General features: G+C 54.2%; 1 protein-coding gene across 1 annotated transcript in view; it reads left to right on the forward strand.

Moving 5' to 3' along the window:
- Window positions 1-14444, forward strand: part of LHX4 (LIM homeobox 4) — a 46214-nt gene that overhangs the window by 15171 nt on the left and 16599 nt on the right. The window contains exon 2 of the mRNA XM_004706696.2: window positions 1776-1947. Coding sequence (XP_004706753.1) covers window positions 1776-1947 — 172 coding nt within the window. The remainder of the gene's footprint in view (window positions 1-1775; window positions 1948-14444) is intronic.

The raw sequence follows: 14444 nt of genomic DNA on the forward strand, positions 1-14444 counted from the left end.
CCCAGGGCTCTGAGACTAATTCACTTGTGTTAATATTTTTAAATTATATTACACCCACACACAGGATTTATGAGATTGGTTTCACTACTTTGTCCAGGGGGGGCTAGTGAGAACCCTTTCAAGGTGAGCGTGTCAGGAAGGATGGATGGATTCTTATTCAGTGGTAAACATCTGTGAGGTGAGCCTGCTGGCCCCTGTTCCCCTCTCACTTAGGCAGTGAAGATAAAAACTGAGAAAGGGCCACTGTGTTTCCCTCCACCTGGAGGAGGGGCGCTGGAAGAATTGGGGTGGGGGTGGGGATGGAGGTGGTGGGGGTGGTGCTGCAAAAGCAGATGTCTCCACTTTATCCTGGGCTGAGTTTTCCATTACCAAGGGGGAGCTGAGTCATTTTTTTTTTCCTGATAGAGGGGTGGTAGGCCAAATCAGTTTAGGAATCTCTATCTACACTGTCGACCATACTATGGACTAATCAGGATCAGATATGCGATTTGTGCTAGAGACCAGAAACTCCAGGGCAGCCTGTCTCCTGGTGTGCCTCTGCAGGGTGCTGATTGTACTCTCTTATGCTGTTGTTCTTACAATTTGTCCTCTTATTTTGGAAAAGTACAGAGAAAAAGGCTGGACCTGCTGGCACTATTTGTTCCTCCAGGGAAGCCTGGCCGTTTTGTAGATTTTGAAACAAATGTACTGACTCAACTATTCTCCAAACCACAAGCAATTCCTTGGTGAAGGTGGGTGACAGAGAACCATACCTTGGATAGGAACTCATCCAGGGCAGGGACGAGGGGAGGCAGCCGATATGGTTCCGTTACAGATGACAGAACCCACATTCCCTGTTTAGATATCAGGTGGTTTTCAGTGCAGTGGGACCAGCTCTGGCCGGAGCTACCAGCCCCACAGAATTGCATTGTGGACAGGCCTGGGGATGGTGTTGGGTGAATATCCCAATGGCCTGTTTGTGTGTTTTGGAAATAGCACTCAAATGAGAGATTCTCACCACAGAACCCGGTAGTCTCTGTCACAATCCAGACCAGCTTAAAAGGAGCTTGCCTTTCAGCTGTCCCTGAATTTAGCACACTCTGAATACATGCCTCTCCGAAGTGCAGTGTGACTGGCAGGCTCAGGGTTGTATTTTGAACCCTAGCTGCAAGGGAGTATGGGAGAGCGGTTTCTACCTTTCCAGTCTAAAACCTAGGCTGGCATATAAGGAGGGAATGTTGATTGTGCCAGCTCATGGTATTTGCTACAGCCCCTCAAAATGCTGGGATTCCCATGCTACCCAGCACCGTCAGGCCTGGACCTCAAGGCACTCCACCACCCCACCCCCGGCAATCCATATCACTTGCTTGGTAGACCAGATGGCTTCTCAGTCCATGCTAAGACAAGGCTCACTTTGGAGGCTGCTGGTTTTAGCACAAGCTCTGCCCAGTGATGAGACTGCCCCCCTCACGGCTGCGGTGCTGCAGCTGGCAAACATGGCATTGGCTGATGTTCCTACCTTTGTGGTGTTCCTGTACAGATTAGAAACAGGTGACCGCTTGGGGTCAAAGCCACCCCAAGCCAGAGGACATAGCCTGGCCAGTAAAGCTAGGGTTTGATTCCATTCCACCTGGCCCCTTGTGCAATGTCCAGCCTCTACACTGCTGCTGGAGGGTGTGGAGTAGGGGCTGCTGATTCGGTTCCTTCTCCCCCAGGGCAGATGGATCGCCACACACAGCCCGGTTTGTGAGCAGGCCAGGGAAGTCTCACGCCGCCTCTCTCCTTCCTTCCCACAGAGATTCCCCAGTGCGCTGGCTGCAACCAGCACATCCTGGACAAGTTCATCCTGAAGGTCCTGGACAGGCACTGGCACAGCTCCTGCCTCAAGTGTGCAGACTGCCAGATGCAGCTGGCCGACAGGTGTTTCTCCAGGGCAGGGAGTGTCTATTGCAAAGAAGACTTCTTCAAGTAAGTCTGCCGCCACCACTGGGGGAGGCTTGCATGCAGGGACGCAGGGTCCTGGCAGCCACGCAGCCCACAGAGGAGGGAGAATTCCGGGGATGGGATGATGCGCTTCATTCAGCGCCCCTTCCGGTCACCGTGCGCATTGCGCCAGAGGACCAGCTCTGTCGCAGGATTGCTGTGTGAGGGGCAGAGCAGGCAACCCCCCTACCATCTCCCAAAGCAAGAGCCAGATTTCACAGGGGCTCACGCAGGAACCCCGAAAATCCTATTAAGGAATCGCTCCGGCGCGGCTTGGCGACTTGGAGCCTCCAAGCACTGTTTCGCTCCGACGCACAGTGCAAGTGCAGTCCGTCCAGTGGTTGCGTCTAGCGGAGGAGTCTTGGGTGCTTGCCCTCTGCGCCAAGGGGCCTGGAGGAGCGGCTCCGTCTAAACGGAAGCAAGACCGAGATGCAGTTCTGTGTGTTTGAACCCACCTGCTCACTGGGCGCTTGAGCACTTTACTTGGCATCTCTGTGCCTTGGTTTGCTTATCTGTAAGATGGGCCTGACGATAATTTCTACCTCATAGGGCTGTTATTAACTTTACACGAGTTAATACATATGTGGTCCTTAAAACAAAGCCCCCCCTGGTTGAGGACGTCACCCCTTGATTAAAGCAACTTCCTCTCAAAAACAACAACAACAACAACAAAAAACCAAAGCCTAACTGCTAGCTCTTAAAGACTGTCTTGGATTTTTTCCCTTTTCTTTTCTTTTTAAGGCGCCCAGGTGGTTGGTTCTAGGTTGAAAACCACTGCTCCCTGGGAGAAAGATGGGGCTTTCTACTCCGGTAAAGAGTTACAGTCCCAGAAGCGCTCAGGGCCAATGCTACCCTGTCCTAAAGAGACACTATGAGTCGGCATGACTCAATGGCAGTGAGGTTTTTGTGTGTGTGTGCGTGTGTTTTAATTAAATATGGCACTCTGTTGTAAATTCTGTTTTTCCACTGAATATTTTATTTTTGCGACACTTCATATCCATACTGATCTACAGTGGCAACTGATGAATGAGTCATCCCATCATTAATTCATATGCATTGATATTAAGATGAAAGTATAGGAATTTTGCTATTTCGTCAATGAGGTAAACAAAAAATGTCTTTGATGAATGGGAGAACCATTTTGGAACTCTTGGGGGAGAAGTTGTTTGTTTTTGTTCTTACTTCATTGGAACTTGTGTTACGATGTAGAGAGCAGGTCAGTTTTCCACTCCACAATTCATACACATTTGTTTCTTGCCTTTGGTTGCAGCTCCACAATGTACCATCATTCATCCCACCTTCTCCCCGGTTTCCTTTTTCTCTTCCTCCATCTTTCCCAAGACTCTTCCCTTCTGACTGTCCTCTTTGGGAAAAGACTGCCTTTTTGATTCCAAAGGGCTGGCTATCCTAAGGCGTGCCTATTTCCCCTGTGTTACTGTCACTTGGTAGACCTCTTTCTTGTTTGGCTGAGCCACTTCCAGGCCTGAAGCGTGACCAAGGGCCATAATCTCTGGGGCTACAACAAGTCTTTCTTTACCTGACCAGAACGCTTGGCCTTATTTCAGATTTTGAGTTTTGTTTCACAGTTTTCTCCCACACTATCCAGGAGCAACTAAAGCAATCTCTTTCAGAGCAGCCAGCCGTGGTGGCAGGGCACCATCTAGCACTTCTAGTCTCAGGGCTGTGGAAGCGGAGGTTCATGTGATCCCTGAGTCCACGGAACTAATGGTTTCCACGCATCTTCCGTTTTCTTTACCCTTCTGTGATTCAGATGGGGAGGGGGCAATAGCTGCTCCTGAGATGACTGCTTTAAGACATCAGTCACTGCCCATTACAGTAGCCCTGAGTGTAGCAGGGCTGATTGAGTCACTGGTCCACACCTCTCCCTCGCCAGCAGCCAAGTCTCTCTCCAGTCCTCAATCTCTCAGCCACATGGCCCCTTGGCTTCTGCCTCTGTGGGCCAGGAAGCCAGCCCACTGCCCTGCCTCACAGTCGCACCGTCTCGGTGCTGCTCCTCTGTTCTGTTTCATGGTCTCCATGCCTAAGCTGCTGGTGTTGGCCTCAATTCTTTGGTCTGTCCCATGGTTTCTGTGCCACAGCCTCTGGTGACCCTGGTCTTGGCCTCTGCCACTGCAGACAGATTTCTAACGTGCTCCGTGTCCTATGGTCCTAGGGTCTGTCTTGGGATTGGATCCACCAGAAAAAAACACAAACAAACCAAACAACCGTTGGAACTGAGGGTACCTTTCAGAATCTATTTTCTGTGGCATTTAGTCCGACATTTCTCTCCCAGAAGCTGTTGCTTGAGGGGGACCAGACAGGAGGTGGGGGGTCCTCAGGCAGGGGACCCTGAGGCAGCCCTAGTGGCCACACGGAGGATTAAGAGTGGGGCGGAGACCAAAGGGAAAGCTTTGGGGGACTGAAAACTTTTGGCAAGAACAACCAAGCCAAAAAACAAAACAGAAAAAAAGAACGATTAAGCCCCAGAGAAGGACTGCACTTCTGCCACCAGAGGAAGATGTGGCAGTTTGCTTCCGGACACTTCCTAGCCTTGGATCCCCTGAGGGACGATTCTCCTCCATCAAGATGAGTCGGTCAGACTCCACTCAGCCTTGGCTTTGTGTGCGGATGCGTCCACTGGAGGCAGTGAGGAAATGTGGAACTGCAGATAGAAAACACGATTTCTCCCCAATCTTCTGACAGGGTGACCTATAGGTAGGCTGCCTTGACTGTCTGAGGAGTCCCAGATTGCTCCAGTCCAATGAGTTGTGAAGCATGCTGACGACAGCTGTGAGCGACATCCTTGGCTGTGTTCGGAAGGCTGCCGATCACGCTTTGGTCATATATGTATGGGACCTGTGTGTGTGTGTGTGTGTGTATGCACCTGATGTGCACCCAGTGAGGGTAGACCGTAGCTAACACCACCATGCTCAAAAACCCTTGATGAAAAGCATTTGGACACTTCCTCAAGCAGTCCTCCTCCTCTCTTGTTTTCCTCCCTCTGATTCCCACCTCTTCCCTCGATTCCAGCATTTAGAATTCTGTCCCTCCGCCCGCAGCCTCTCTAGGGAGCAGTGATAAGAGCAGTAAGAGTTTGGTCCCACCTAGGTCTGGCAGACCTCTGCCCTCAAGGGTGTCCTGGCCAAGCCCTGGAAAGACCCCAAATGGGGTGAATCTCAATGTGTGTCTGTGGGTGTGCCTGAGCACACATGATAGAGTCCTCAGAACTCGTAAGAATGAGTTGGTCCAGCCTGCAGGTCGGGGCATGCCCAGATGAGCAGGCAAAGCCCGCCAGTGCCAAGGCCCCAGAGATTGATCCCTAGAGAAATCCCCTGGTTCTCAGCATCGCCCCAGACCCCCATCTGGTGTTTAGACCCTGACTAGCGGCCATCAGGAAAGAGGGTTTCCAGAGGCCCAGGAGAGACCCAAGGTGGGGGCTGGGCAAGGGTCACAGTAAACCCATTGTCCTTAAACACAGTATTAGAATTAATAATACAGCTTGGGTAGGGCCGTTGGTCAGCCCCAGTGGCGACCTGGCTCAGCCAGCATAGTCTTCTCAAACCTCTGCCCAGGTGGTATAGTAGGCTACTTTTTGGCCGGTTAACTGGAAGATCAGTAGTTCAAAATCACCAGTGACTCCATGGGAGAAAGTTGAGGCTTTCTACTCCTATAAAGAGCTAGTCTTGGAAATCGACAGGGGCAGTTCTACCTGCTCTACAGGGTCAGAACTGACTCAATGGCAGTGAGTTTGGTTTTGAATTTGGTTTTCTCCCCAGTTACTTCCTGATTGATCCCTGCTATCTGCCCCCCCCCAATTGTTCACACTGCTCCCCGACAGCTGAGCCCTCTCATCTCCCACCTTGGGCCCTGTCCTCTGCCTTCCGTCTCCTTCAACAGGGCCTCCACAGCCAGCAGGAGGAGGCCTGGCCCATCAGCCCCACCGGAACCTTCCAGAGCTGTGCTGGCCCTCCTTCCCAGCCTCCTCCCGAGCTCTTGGGGCCCCTGACTATGGACCTGGTTCCTGGCAACTCAATCACAAGGGAGGATTCGCCCTGGCCCAGCGGCAGCTGCATGAAGGGGCGGGAGCATTGTGACCCACTGGGTTCTCATTGGCTGATTTTCAGAAGTAGACAGACCGCCAAGCCTTTCTTACATGGCTGTCTTAGTCTGGCAGTTCCACTGAAAGCTGTTCTCTCCATAGCACTTGTCAGACCTGGGCTCACTAATACTATGCTCCCCTCCAGACATGCTGGTGGGGTAGTGGGTTATACCTCTAGGGTCACTGATGGCAATGAATGACCTCCACACCCTGGTCCAGGCCATGGATGCTCTTCCTGCCACATCCGCCCTTTCACATTCTCCCCATTTTTCCAATGCTGCTCAGAGCCCAGCGCCTGGCAGATAGGGGGTGGGGGTGGGGGTGGGAGCAGGGCCGGATTACCCTGGAAGCAAGGTGAATATGTACTTTCTGATTACTCCATGTTGTTAGTGCCATTGAGTCAAAGCAACAACAGAACAAGACGGTGCCCAGCCCTGGGCCAGCCCCACAACTGTTGTTAGGTTTGAGCCCCGTGTTGCAGCCGCTGTGCCAGTCCATGTCGTTGACGGTCTTCCTCGCTTTCACTGCCGCTCTACTTTACCAAACATCCTTTCCCAAAGACCGGGCTCTCCTGACCACGTGTGCAACTACCCGAGACCAAGCCTCACTTCTGTTTCTACTAAAGCTACAGTGGATAATTCCACAATTATTTTCCACATGGCAAAGATGCCACTTCTCGCTACGGCGGGCCTCTGCCTCTCTCTCAGTCTCACAGCACCTGTCTACAGAATCAAAGCCTCTTTTCAAGTTCACAGTCCCTGGCAAGGACAAAGAACCCAGTAAGCAAGGTAAACACGCGTTTATTTGTGTATACTTACTATAGTGAACAGTTTCACATGTTTTCAGCAACTGTGAAACTGCTTACTGCAGATCAGTAAGCACTGGCCATGCTTAGAGAGGCTTTGCTTGCCCCTGTTCCTGCCCTGGCTATCCATTCCTGGTGGCTGGAACAGAAGACCTCTCTGTCGTTTGCTTCTCTGCCCCCTTGAGGCCCATAGACTGTGGCTGGCGTGGTGCAGCAGGAGTGCCTTACCTGACACAGTGCAATTCTGGTGAGTCAGGGAGGCCCTGGCTGCGTCACACACACAGGACTGTCATTGAGCCACAATCACCCTTTGCCTCAAAGGACTGACACTTCGTGAAATGGTCCGTTTTCAGGGTGGGACGCCTTTGTCAGGCAGGGCAGGACCCACTCCCTGAGTGCCGACTCCGGGCCCTTGACCCAGGAGTGCGGTGTGGAGAAGAATGCTCTGCCCCCAGCCACCAGCTGTGGGGACACAGTCTTGAGTTGAGTCCGGACGGGGCCCTGCAGTGACAGGCAGCCCTGTCCCCTTGCCCGGCTCTTCAGGACATGGCTGCTTGTCACCCATGGCTGCAGGCCTGTCCTGGGTGAGGTGCAGGGAGGGGCGAGTTGCCCAGGGCTGTGGGAAGGCCTCCTGTACCCAGAAGTCTGAGAAACAGCTGCCCACCTGTGGCTTAGACAGTGGCTTAGCCACAGAGCAGACAGCCTGTGAAAAACACTCAGCTCATCCTTCGAGTCGTTGCTGACGCATGGCGACCCTGTAGGACAGGGTAGACTTGCCCCCGTGGGGTCCTGAGACTGTGGCTTTGTACGGGACTAGAAAGCCTTATTTTTCTCCCTCCGAGTGGTTGGTGGTTTCCGATTGTTGACCTTGGGGATCGCAGCCTAACGAGGAGCCACGATGCCACCCGAGCTCCCCTTGGCCATCATTACAGTGAATTAACGGGCCCTAGGTCCATGCTTGCAAATGGCAAATTGGACACATGCAAGGGAGCGGGGAGGAGGGGAGAGGGAATGCGAGGCAGGGTGGGAGGGGGCACCCTGGTGTCCTGTTCTTACACTGGCTTCAGGAGTCATACCTGGGGTGCCTTGTGAGCAGGACAAGTCGGGGCAGTGTACTTGAATTCCCCTTGAATTCTCCCATTAGCGATCAGGATGGAGGTGGGGGGTGAGGGCTTGTAGATGCCCAGGGTCTGGGAAGGAGCCCCTCTCTGTGTTCTTGAAGGGAGAGAAGGATAGCAAAAGCAAAAAACCCCACAAAAAATAAAAAACAAAAAACCCCCAAACCTCCCCTTTTCTGCTACTGGTCAGAGGCAGAGGGGCAAGATTCATTGATTTCCCTTATTCTGAAGCAATGCGATTCTAAGTTCCAAGATCAACATTTGCATCTCTTGGCCTGGTTACTAGGGGCAATTTGTGAGTCAAGAATACTATGTCGAGACCCCTGGGGATATGTACACGTCCCCCCCGACACACACACACACACACACACACACACACACACACACACACACACACACACACACACACACTCCCCAGGATTGAGGGGAAGCCAGGCAAAGGGGCCGGGTCAGGACTTCCCCCCTATCCCCACACCGTTAGCGGGACAGAGTAGTACCGGCGATCGACAGCAGAGGGCGTGTTGCCCGTGCACAGTGCAAGAAAGGTGTTCTTGGGAGGCTGTACTCCGCGGCTGTTGTGTTTTTTTTTTTTAATGGGGGCTGTTGCGGCTTGTGTTGCTCAGCAGTACTGTTGTGTTTTGCTGTTGTTTTTTGCTTTTGCCTCTTGGGCTCTTGGTTCCCCTTTCTTCAAGGGGACTAGAACGCAGAGGTGCAACAACAGAGGCCCCGATGTGATGAAAGGAGTGTAGTGGGCTGCGATGTGTCCTGGTCCAGCGGGGTCTCTCAGCACAGAGAGCCCAGGCTACCGGCGAGGACGGCCCCGAGGCTTAGTGCACTTGGAATCCCAGGTGAAGGTGAAGAGGCTGACACTGTGCTGCCAAGCAGGTTACTTCCTAGACGCTGTGCCCAGCAAGCCACCTGCCCCAGGTCTGTGTACAGAGGGACGAAGGCCGCGTGAGCAGGGCCCTGGGAGGAGCAGCTCCCTTGGCCTAAACAGGCGCTCTGGTCTGAGAGCTGGCTTCCAGAGCCACTCTTTTCGGCGGCCCGCTGCGCCCCCCTGGGGCCAGTTCTTTGACATCAGGAACAGTGGGAGTGCTTCTAGCACCTGCGGGGGTGACCGGATACCCAGGGGACTTTTCTCTGGAAGGGAGGGCTGCCTTTATCTTGGGAGCCGAGTGCTTGGGTGATCCGGGCACTGGGGTTGGCCAGCGGGTTATCTGCTATGCCTTCTACCAGCTGTTGGTCAGTGAACAAGTTTCGTTCACTCGTCTGTTAGGAGGCACGCTCTCACCCATGGAGTCGATGTGAAATGGTGCTGTGTACCCGTGTCCCTCCCGGTGTCTCTGGGCTGGACCCTGATGGGCCGCTCTAAGAGGACTGGCAGAATCCTCCCTCAGGGCTGAGCCTGGGACCCCCCACCCCCACTTCCCCACACCCCAGCCCCCAGCTTTGAGAACTTCGGTGGAGGTGATGTCGAGCGGCTGAAAACCCACCCTCCAACCAGTTGGCAGGCAGTGGGGATTGGCGCCATGGCGCTGTGCCAGGGGATCAACCGCAGGATCGACATGCCAAGTTGATTTACTTGAAGATTCTGGAATCACACCGGAGAAGATGAGTCTATGAGCAGGCCCATGGCCGCCAGCGCAGCGAGAAGAAAGCCTCTAGAAGATAAGGCTCAAGCTGCCGGGACATTTCCGTCTTGCGGGGGCGTTGAGCTCACGGTTCCCTCCTGTGAGGGTGGTGGGGTGGGAGGGTGGCTGCCACCCGAGGTTTCCCACCTGAGACCCCATGCTTCCCTGGGAGCCCCCTGGCCCGAAGCCCCTTGCCCTGCCCAGCTTGGAAATGGGCACAGCCCTGAGGTCAGGGGAGGGAGAGCTGCTTCCTCCGCCGCAGGGAGGCTGCGCAGGGTTACTGGGCCCCGGGCCAGGTTTTTGGGCCCCCTCCACCAGTCAGTCAATCTCCAGCCGCCAGCCCAGTGGCCAGCGGCCAAGGGCAGCTAGGCAGCGTCCTTGGGAGCCCACGAGGCTGATTTATCCCCACCAGCCAGAACACAGTGTGTCCCCGCTGACGCTCAGCGTTTGGCCGAGCTGCAGGGTGGTTCCTTTTGCCCCACACAGGCCTTCATGGGTGACCTTGGTCCATTCATTTGGGAGCCAGGGCTTGTACTCCTTATCCGAGCCCGGGGAGAAGCCGGAGGCCAAGCCTCCCTGCTGCGTGGACTTCAGGGGGGGCCTGAGTTCCGGCTCAGCTTGAATTTGGGGCAGTTAGACCGCTCTGAGGCTCATCTCTGACCTGGGAAGGGGAAGCCTGCTTTCTTGAGCTCCTACGGAGATTCAGACGGCTCGGGATATGCCCGCGGTCATTGTCAGCTGTCACGGGGCCCACTCTGACACAGACATAGCTCTAAGGCACTTCCGAGGCCAGGGCCCTGCTGGTGGTCACCCACCTACCCGATGGGCTAGGTGTCGGATGCTTACCTGTCTGAGCCACCCGGGGGCTCCGGGGAACGTGCTTCGTGGTCATCCTTATCACCGCTATGGCCCTGGTGATGCTGTGGGTTAGGTGCTGAGCTGTAACTGCAAGACCGAGGGTTCAAACCCACCAGCTGCTCCTCAGGAGAAAGAAGACACGGTCCGCTTCCTGAACATTCACAGTCTGGGAAACCCTGCATAGGCCGGGTCTCTAGGAGTCAGAGCAGTTGACAGCAGTGGGTTGGTTTTTTATTTATCATGATTGAGATCCTAATGGGGAGTTGATGCAGGAGGGGCAGAGCTGAGGGAAGGAAGATGGTCCTGGGGGTAGAGGCACCACTGGTCAGATGGGGTCCTGGGCAGGCGAGGAAGCTGTTCTGTTTCCGGAGAGTTGGAGTGATTGCCCAACTCCTGGGGTGGAGGCAGTGGGTGCCATCATGAGTGTCCTTGCAGGCTGCTGTCCCCATGGACTCTGCTCTTGAGCTGTCCTGGTGACCGCAGCCCTCAGTGGGTCCCCAGCTCTGACTCCCTGGCTCTGGCAGGAGAGGCAGCCCAGGGGCGTGTGTCCTCAGGGCCACCTTGTTCTGTGGCCGTGAAAGCAAGTCCCTTTAGTTCTGGGGTTGGATGTGGGTCCAATCTGGGGTCAGATTCTTCCTGAGCCACTCATCATTCCTGAAATGACACACCTGTTACACACACACACACACACACACACACACACACACACCACACACACCCCTAGCAAAACGTGCTTCAGGCACCACCGGAGGGGGGAAGGTATTTGATGTGTGACTTTCCATAATTTCTGAGTAGTTTATAGTCTAACTCCCTCTCTAAGCAAATTAAACCTCTTAAGGCAACGGCCAGGTGGCCCAGAGGGCGGCTGTGCGTGTGGACATTTGTAAGGCTCAGACACACTGGTGGGACTGGGCCCACAGTCATTTGTGATGGCCTGTAATCAAGGCAGAAGCAATTACTTAGCCGAGCGGCACCCCCTGGGAGCGGAGGCCGTCCATCAAGCGGTGATGAGCTCGCAGATGATCTGCCTCTGCTCTCCTGCTCGCTTGGAGCACTCCCACCCTCTGCCGCCCAGCCCGCCTGCCCGCCCTGAGCCGGCCTCCTGCCATCTTCCATTGCAGGGACTTCTCTGGCTTGGGGGACTCTGGTTGGGAACCAAGTCATTGCAAATCAGCCTGGACATCAGAGGGCCTCTCTGTCTGAGGGCCACTGGCCAGCTGTGGAAATGGGGGCCCCAAATCAAAGGAGTCTGGGCGCCATGAAGTGGAAGCTCTGGGAGCTGTTTTAACCCGCAGAGGTTCTCTGCTCCTTCTGGATCCTGCAGCTCCCCACCCTCACCCTGCTCTTCAGACCCCACCTCCAACATGCCCTCTCCTGCCCCCCCTGCTCCTGCCAGGCCCTGTCACCCTGTCTTTGCACCGCAGGAAGCTTTTCTCACTGTTGAGTCTCCCCACCAGCAACCTTCCACAATCAGTCCACGCCTTCCCGGAAGGCCCCTCTGTGGTCCCTGGGCTCCTGTCGCCCCTGGAACCTCTGAGCCCAGTCAGTGTTCAGGGGCCTGGGGGTGGCTCAACCTCCTCTCCTACAGATTCTCTGTGCACACTGACTTCCTGGCCAGGTCACACTGGGGCTGTAGTCAGGTCGGGTCTTGGGTCGTCACTTTCTGTATTCCTGGCAGCCTCACTTTGAGGGCAAACTGTAGGCTAGGACTGTGTTCTGGGACCAGAGCAACGGCTGGGTTATCAGAACCGACTCACTGGCAGTGAGTGAGATAACTAAGACCAAATTTGGACCTGGGTTAGTGTACTACACTAACAGATACCTAAAATGGGAAAGCTGTGGTGGTCTTGGGTAAATGGGCAGAGGCCGGAAGAGCTGGCACTGTGATGTGCGCATTGGGCTGCTAACTGCAAGGTCAGTGGTTCAGATCCACCAGCCACTCCTGGTGATGCGATCTACTTCTGTAAAAATTTACAGCCTAGGAAACCCTCTAGAGCAGCGGTTCTCAGCCTGTGGGTTGGGACCCTTTTGGGGGGTAGAATGACCCTTTCACAGGGGTCGCCTGATTCCTAACAGTAGCAAAATGGCAGTGATGAAGTAGCAGTGAAAATCATTTTATGGTTGGCGGCTCACCACCACAGGAGGAACTGTGTGAAAGAGTCGCGGCTCTGGAGGGTTGCTAGGAGCCCAAATCAATTAGATGGCAGTGGGTTTGAGTTTTGGAATCGTGCAAACCTGGACTGCCTCAAAGAGGCTGTTGCTTGAGTTATAGACATCACCAGCAATTCCTGGGAGGACTCAGAAGGCAGTGCGACTGCGGCCCTGGAAACAGCACCAATGGCTCACGGCAGCGACAGAACCAGAAGACCAGCTCGAGTCAGACCGTGTGCGAGCAGCCTCCGGGAGCCAGGTAGCTGAGTGTCTTCGGTCCAAGGCTCACTGGTGGGCTCGGGTCACTTACTGTAGAGCTCCAGAGCTTTTTACCCGTTCCCTGAGCAGGGCAAAGCCTGACCCAAGGGCTGCAGGGCTGAGCGTCCAAGGAACCAGGAAGCAGCAGCTGAAGAGACAAGAAGTAAAGGAAGCAAAGCCGCCTCAGTCCCAAAGGCTGAGACCCTGGCTCCTGGGGGGTGGGGGTGGGGGCATGACTTTCACAGAGTCCAAGCTTCATCGACTTGATTCTGTAGTGTGGAGCTAGTATGTTCACAAGTGACAAGGGTCCAGGCCTTATCATCAGATCAAAGCTGTGGGAGGGGTTGCCATGCATGCCCAAGGGGCAGAAGAACAAGGCCTACCTGGCTGAGAGGGTGGGGTAGGCCCTCAGTTGGACCAGGATAATTTGGTTGCCCACAGTCGAGGGAACAGAGTTGCTGTCCTAGTGGGCCTGGAAGGTGGAGCTGAAGCCAAGGGCTACGGAGCCCACACCCAGAATCCAGAAAGCATGGCTAACACCCAGTCTGGAGGGCAGGGCCACGGCCTAGACCAGTGTTTCCCACTGGTCTGGACAGGTGCAGGGAGGCTGCAAGAACAGATCCCTACACTTTATCCTGGATGATGGACAAACGTTTTTCATCACCAGAGGGCGCTGGGTAATTCATTTTTCTGGAAAGAGGGTGTTGGGCCTGATGGTCTCAGAGAGTTGAGAGGTGATGTGGAGCGTTCTGCTGAGTGTGGGGTTTCCTCTGTGCCTGCTATCCTGCCTTTCCCCTTTGGGAGCAGGTAACCTGTAGTCTAGAATCACAGATGAAGAGGAATTTTGCCCAGCATGGAATTTAAGACTTTGGGGATGATATGATGGGTGGAAGTGTTTTCCATGTGAAAAGTACATTAATTTTAGGGGGCCAAAGGGTGGAACGATGTTCCCCCAAACCAGGTGTCAGTTTGGGTGGGCTATGATTTTAGATGATTTGGCACGTATATAATGATATCATTTGGCAGTTAAGTAACATTGTGGTCACTCCCCGTGGCGTGAGCGGCTGTGATCAGTCCGTCCACTGTAACGGGATTGGGGTGCTTTGCTGCACCCTTCCTGAGGCCACAGCTCTTCTCTGCTGTGAGAGGCAGGTGTCTGGGCCCTGTACCATTTTTCATTTCACGCGAGATAAAAGATGAGGAGGAAAAGCAGTTAGCAGAGAAAGAGGGACCTGATTAACACCAAGAAAACAGAACCAGAAGTGGAGCGTGCTCTTTGGACCCACAGTTGCTGCTCGGAGAATCTCTGAGGTCCAGTGGAAGGTTGAGATCGAGACTCACGGGATACCGGGCCCACAGATGTGCAAAGCAGACAAAGACCTGCCCCCAGGGCCAGTGGGAAGTGGAAGCCATCCTCTAAAGCCCTGAATTTGGACTTCTAGTCTCCTAAAGGAAGAAAATCACTCTCTGTCTATTAAAGCCATGAGTAGCAACATGAGTCACCAAGACATTGTTTAAAATAACAACATTATATGGTGTGTGTGTGTGGGAGGGACAGAAAG

This window comes from Echinops telfairi, unplaced genomic scaffold (assembly GCF_000313985.2).
Source record: "Echinops telfairi isolate 266 unplaced genomic scaffold, ASM31398v2 ScPeMD7_7424;HRSCAF=8462, whole genome shotgun sequence".
Taxonomy (NCBI): Eukaryota; Metazoa; Chordata; class Mammalia; order Afrosoricida; family Tenrecidae; genus Echinops; species Echinops telfairi.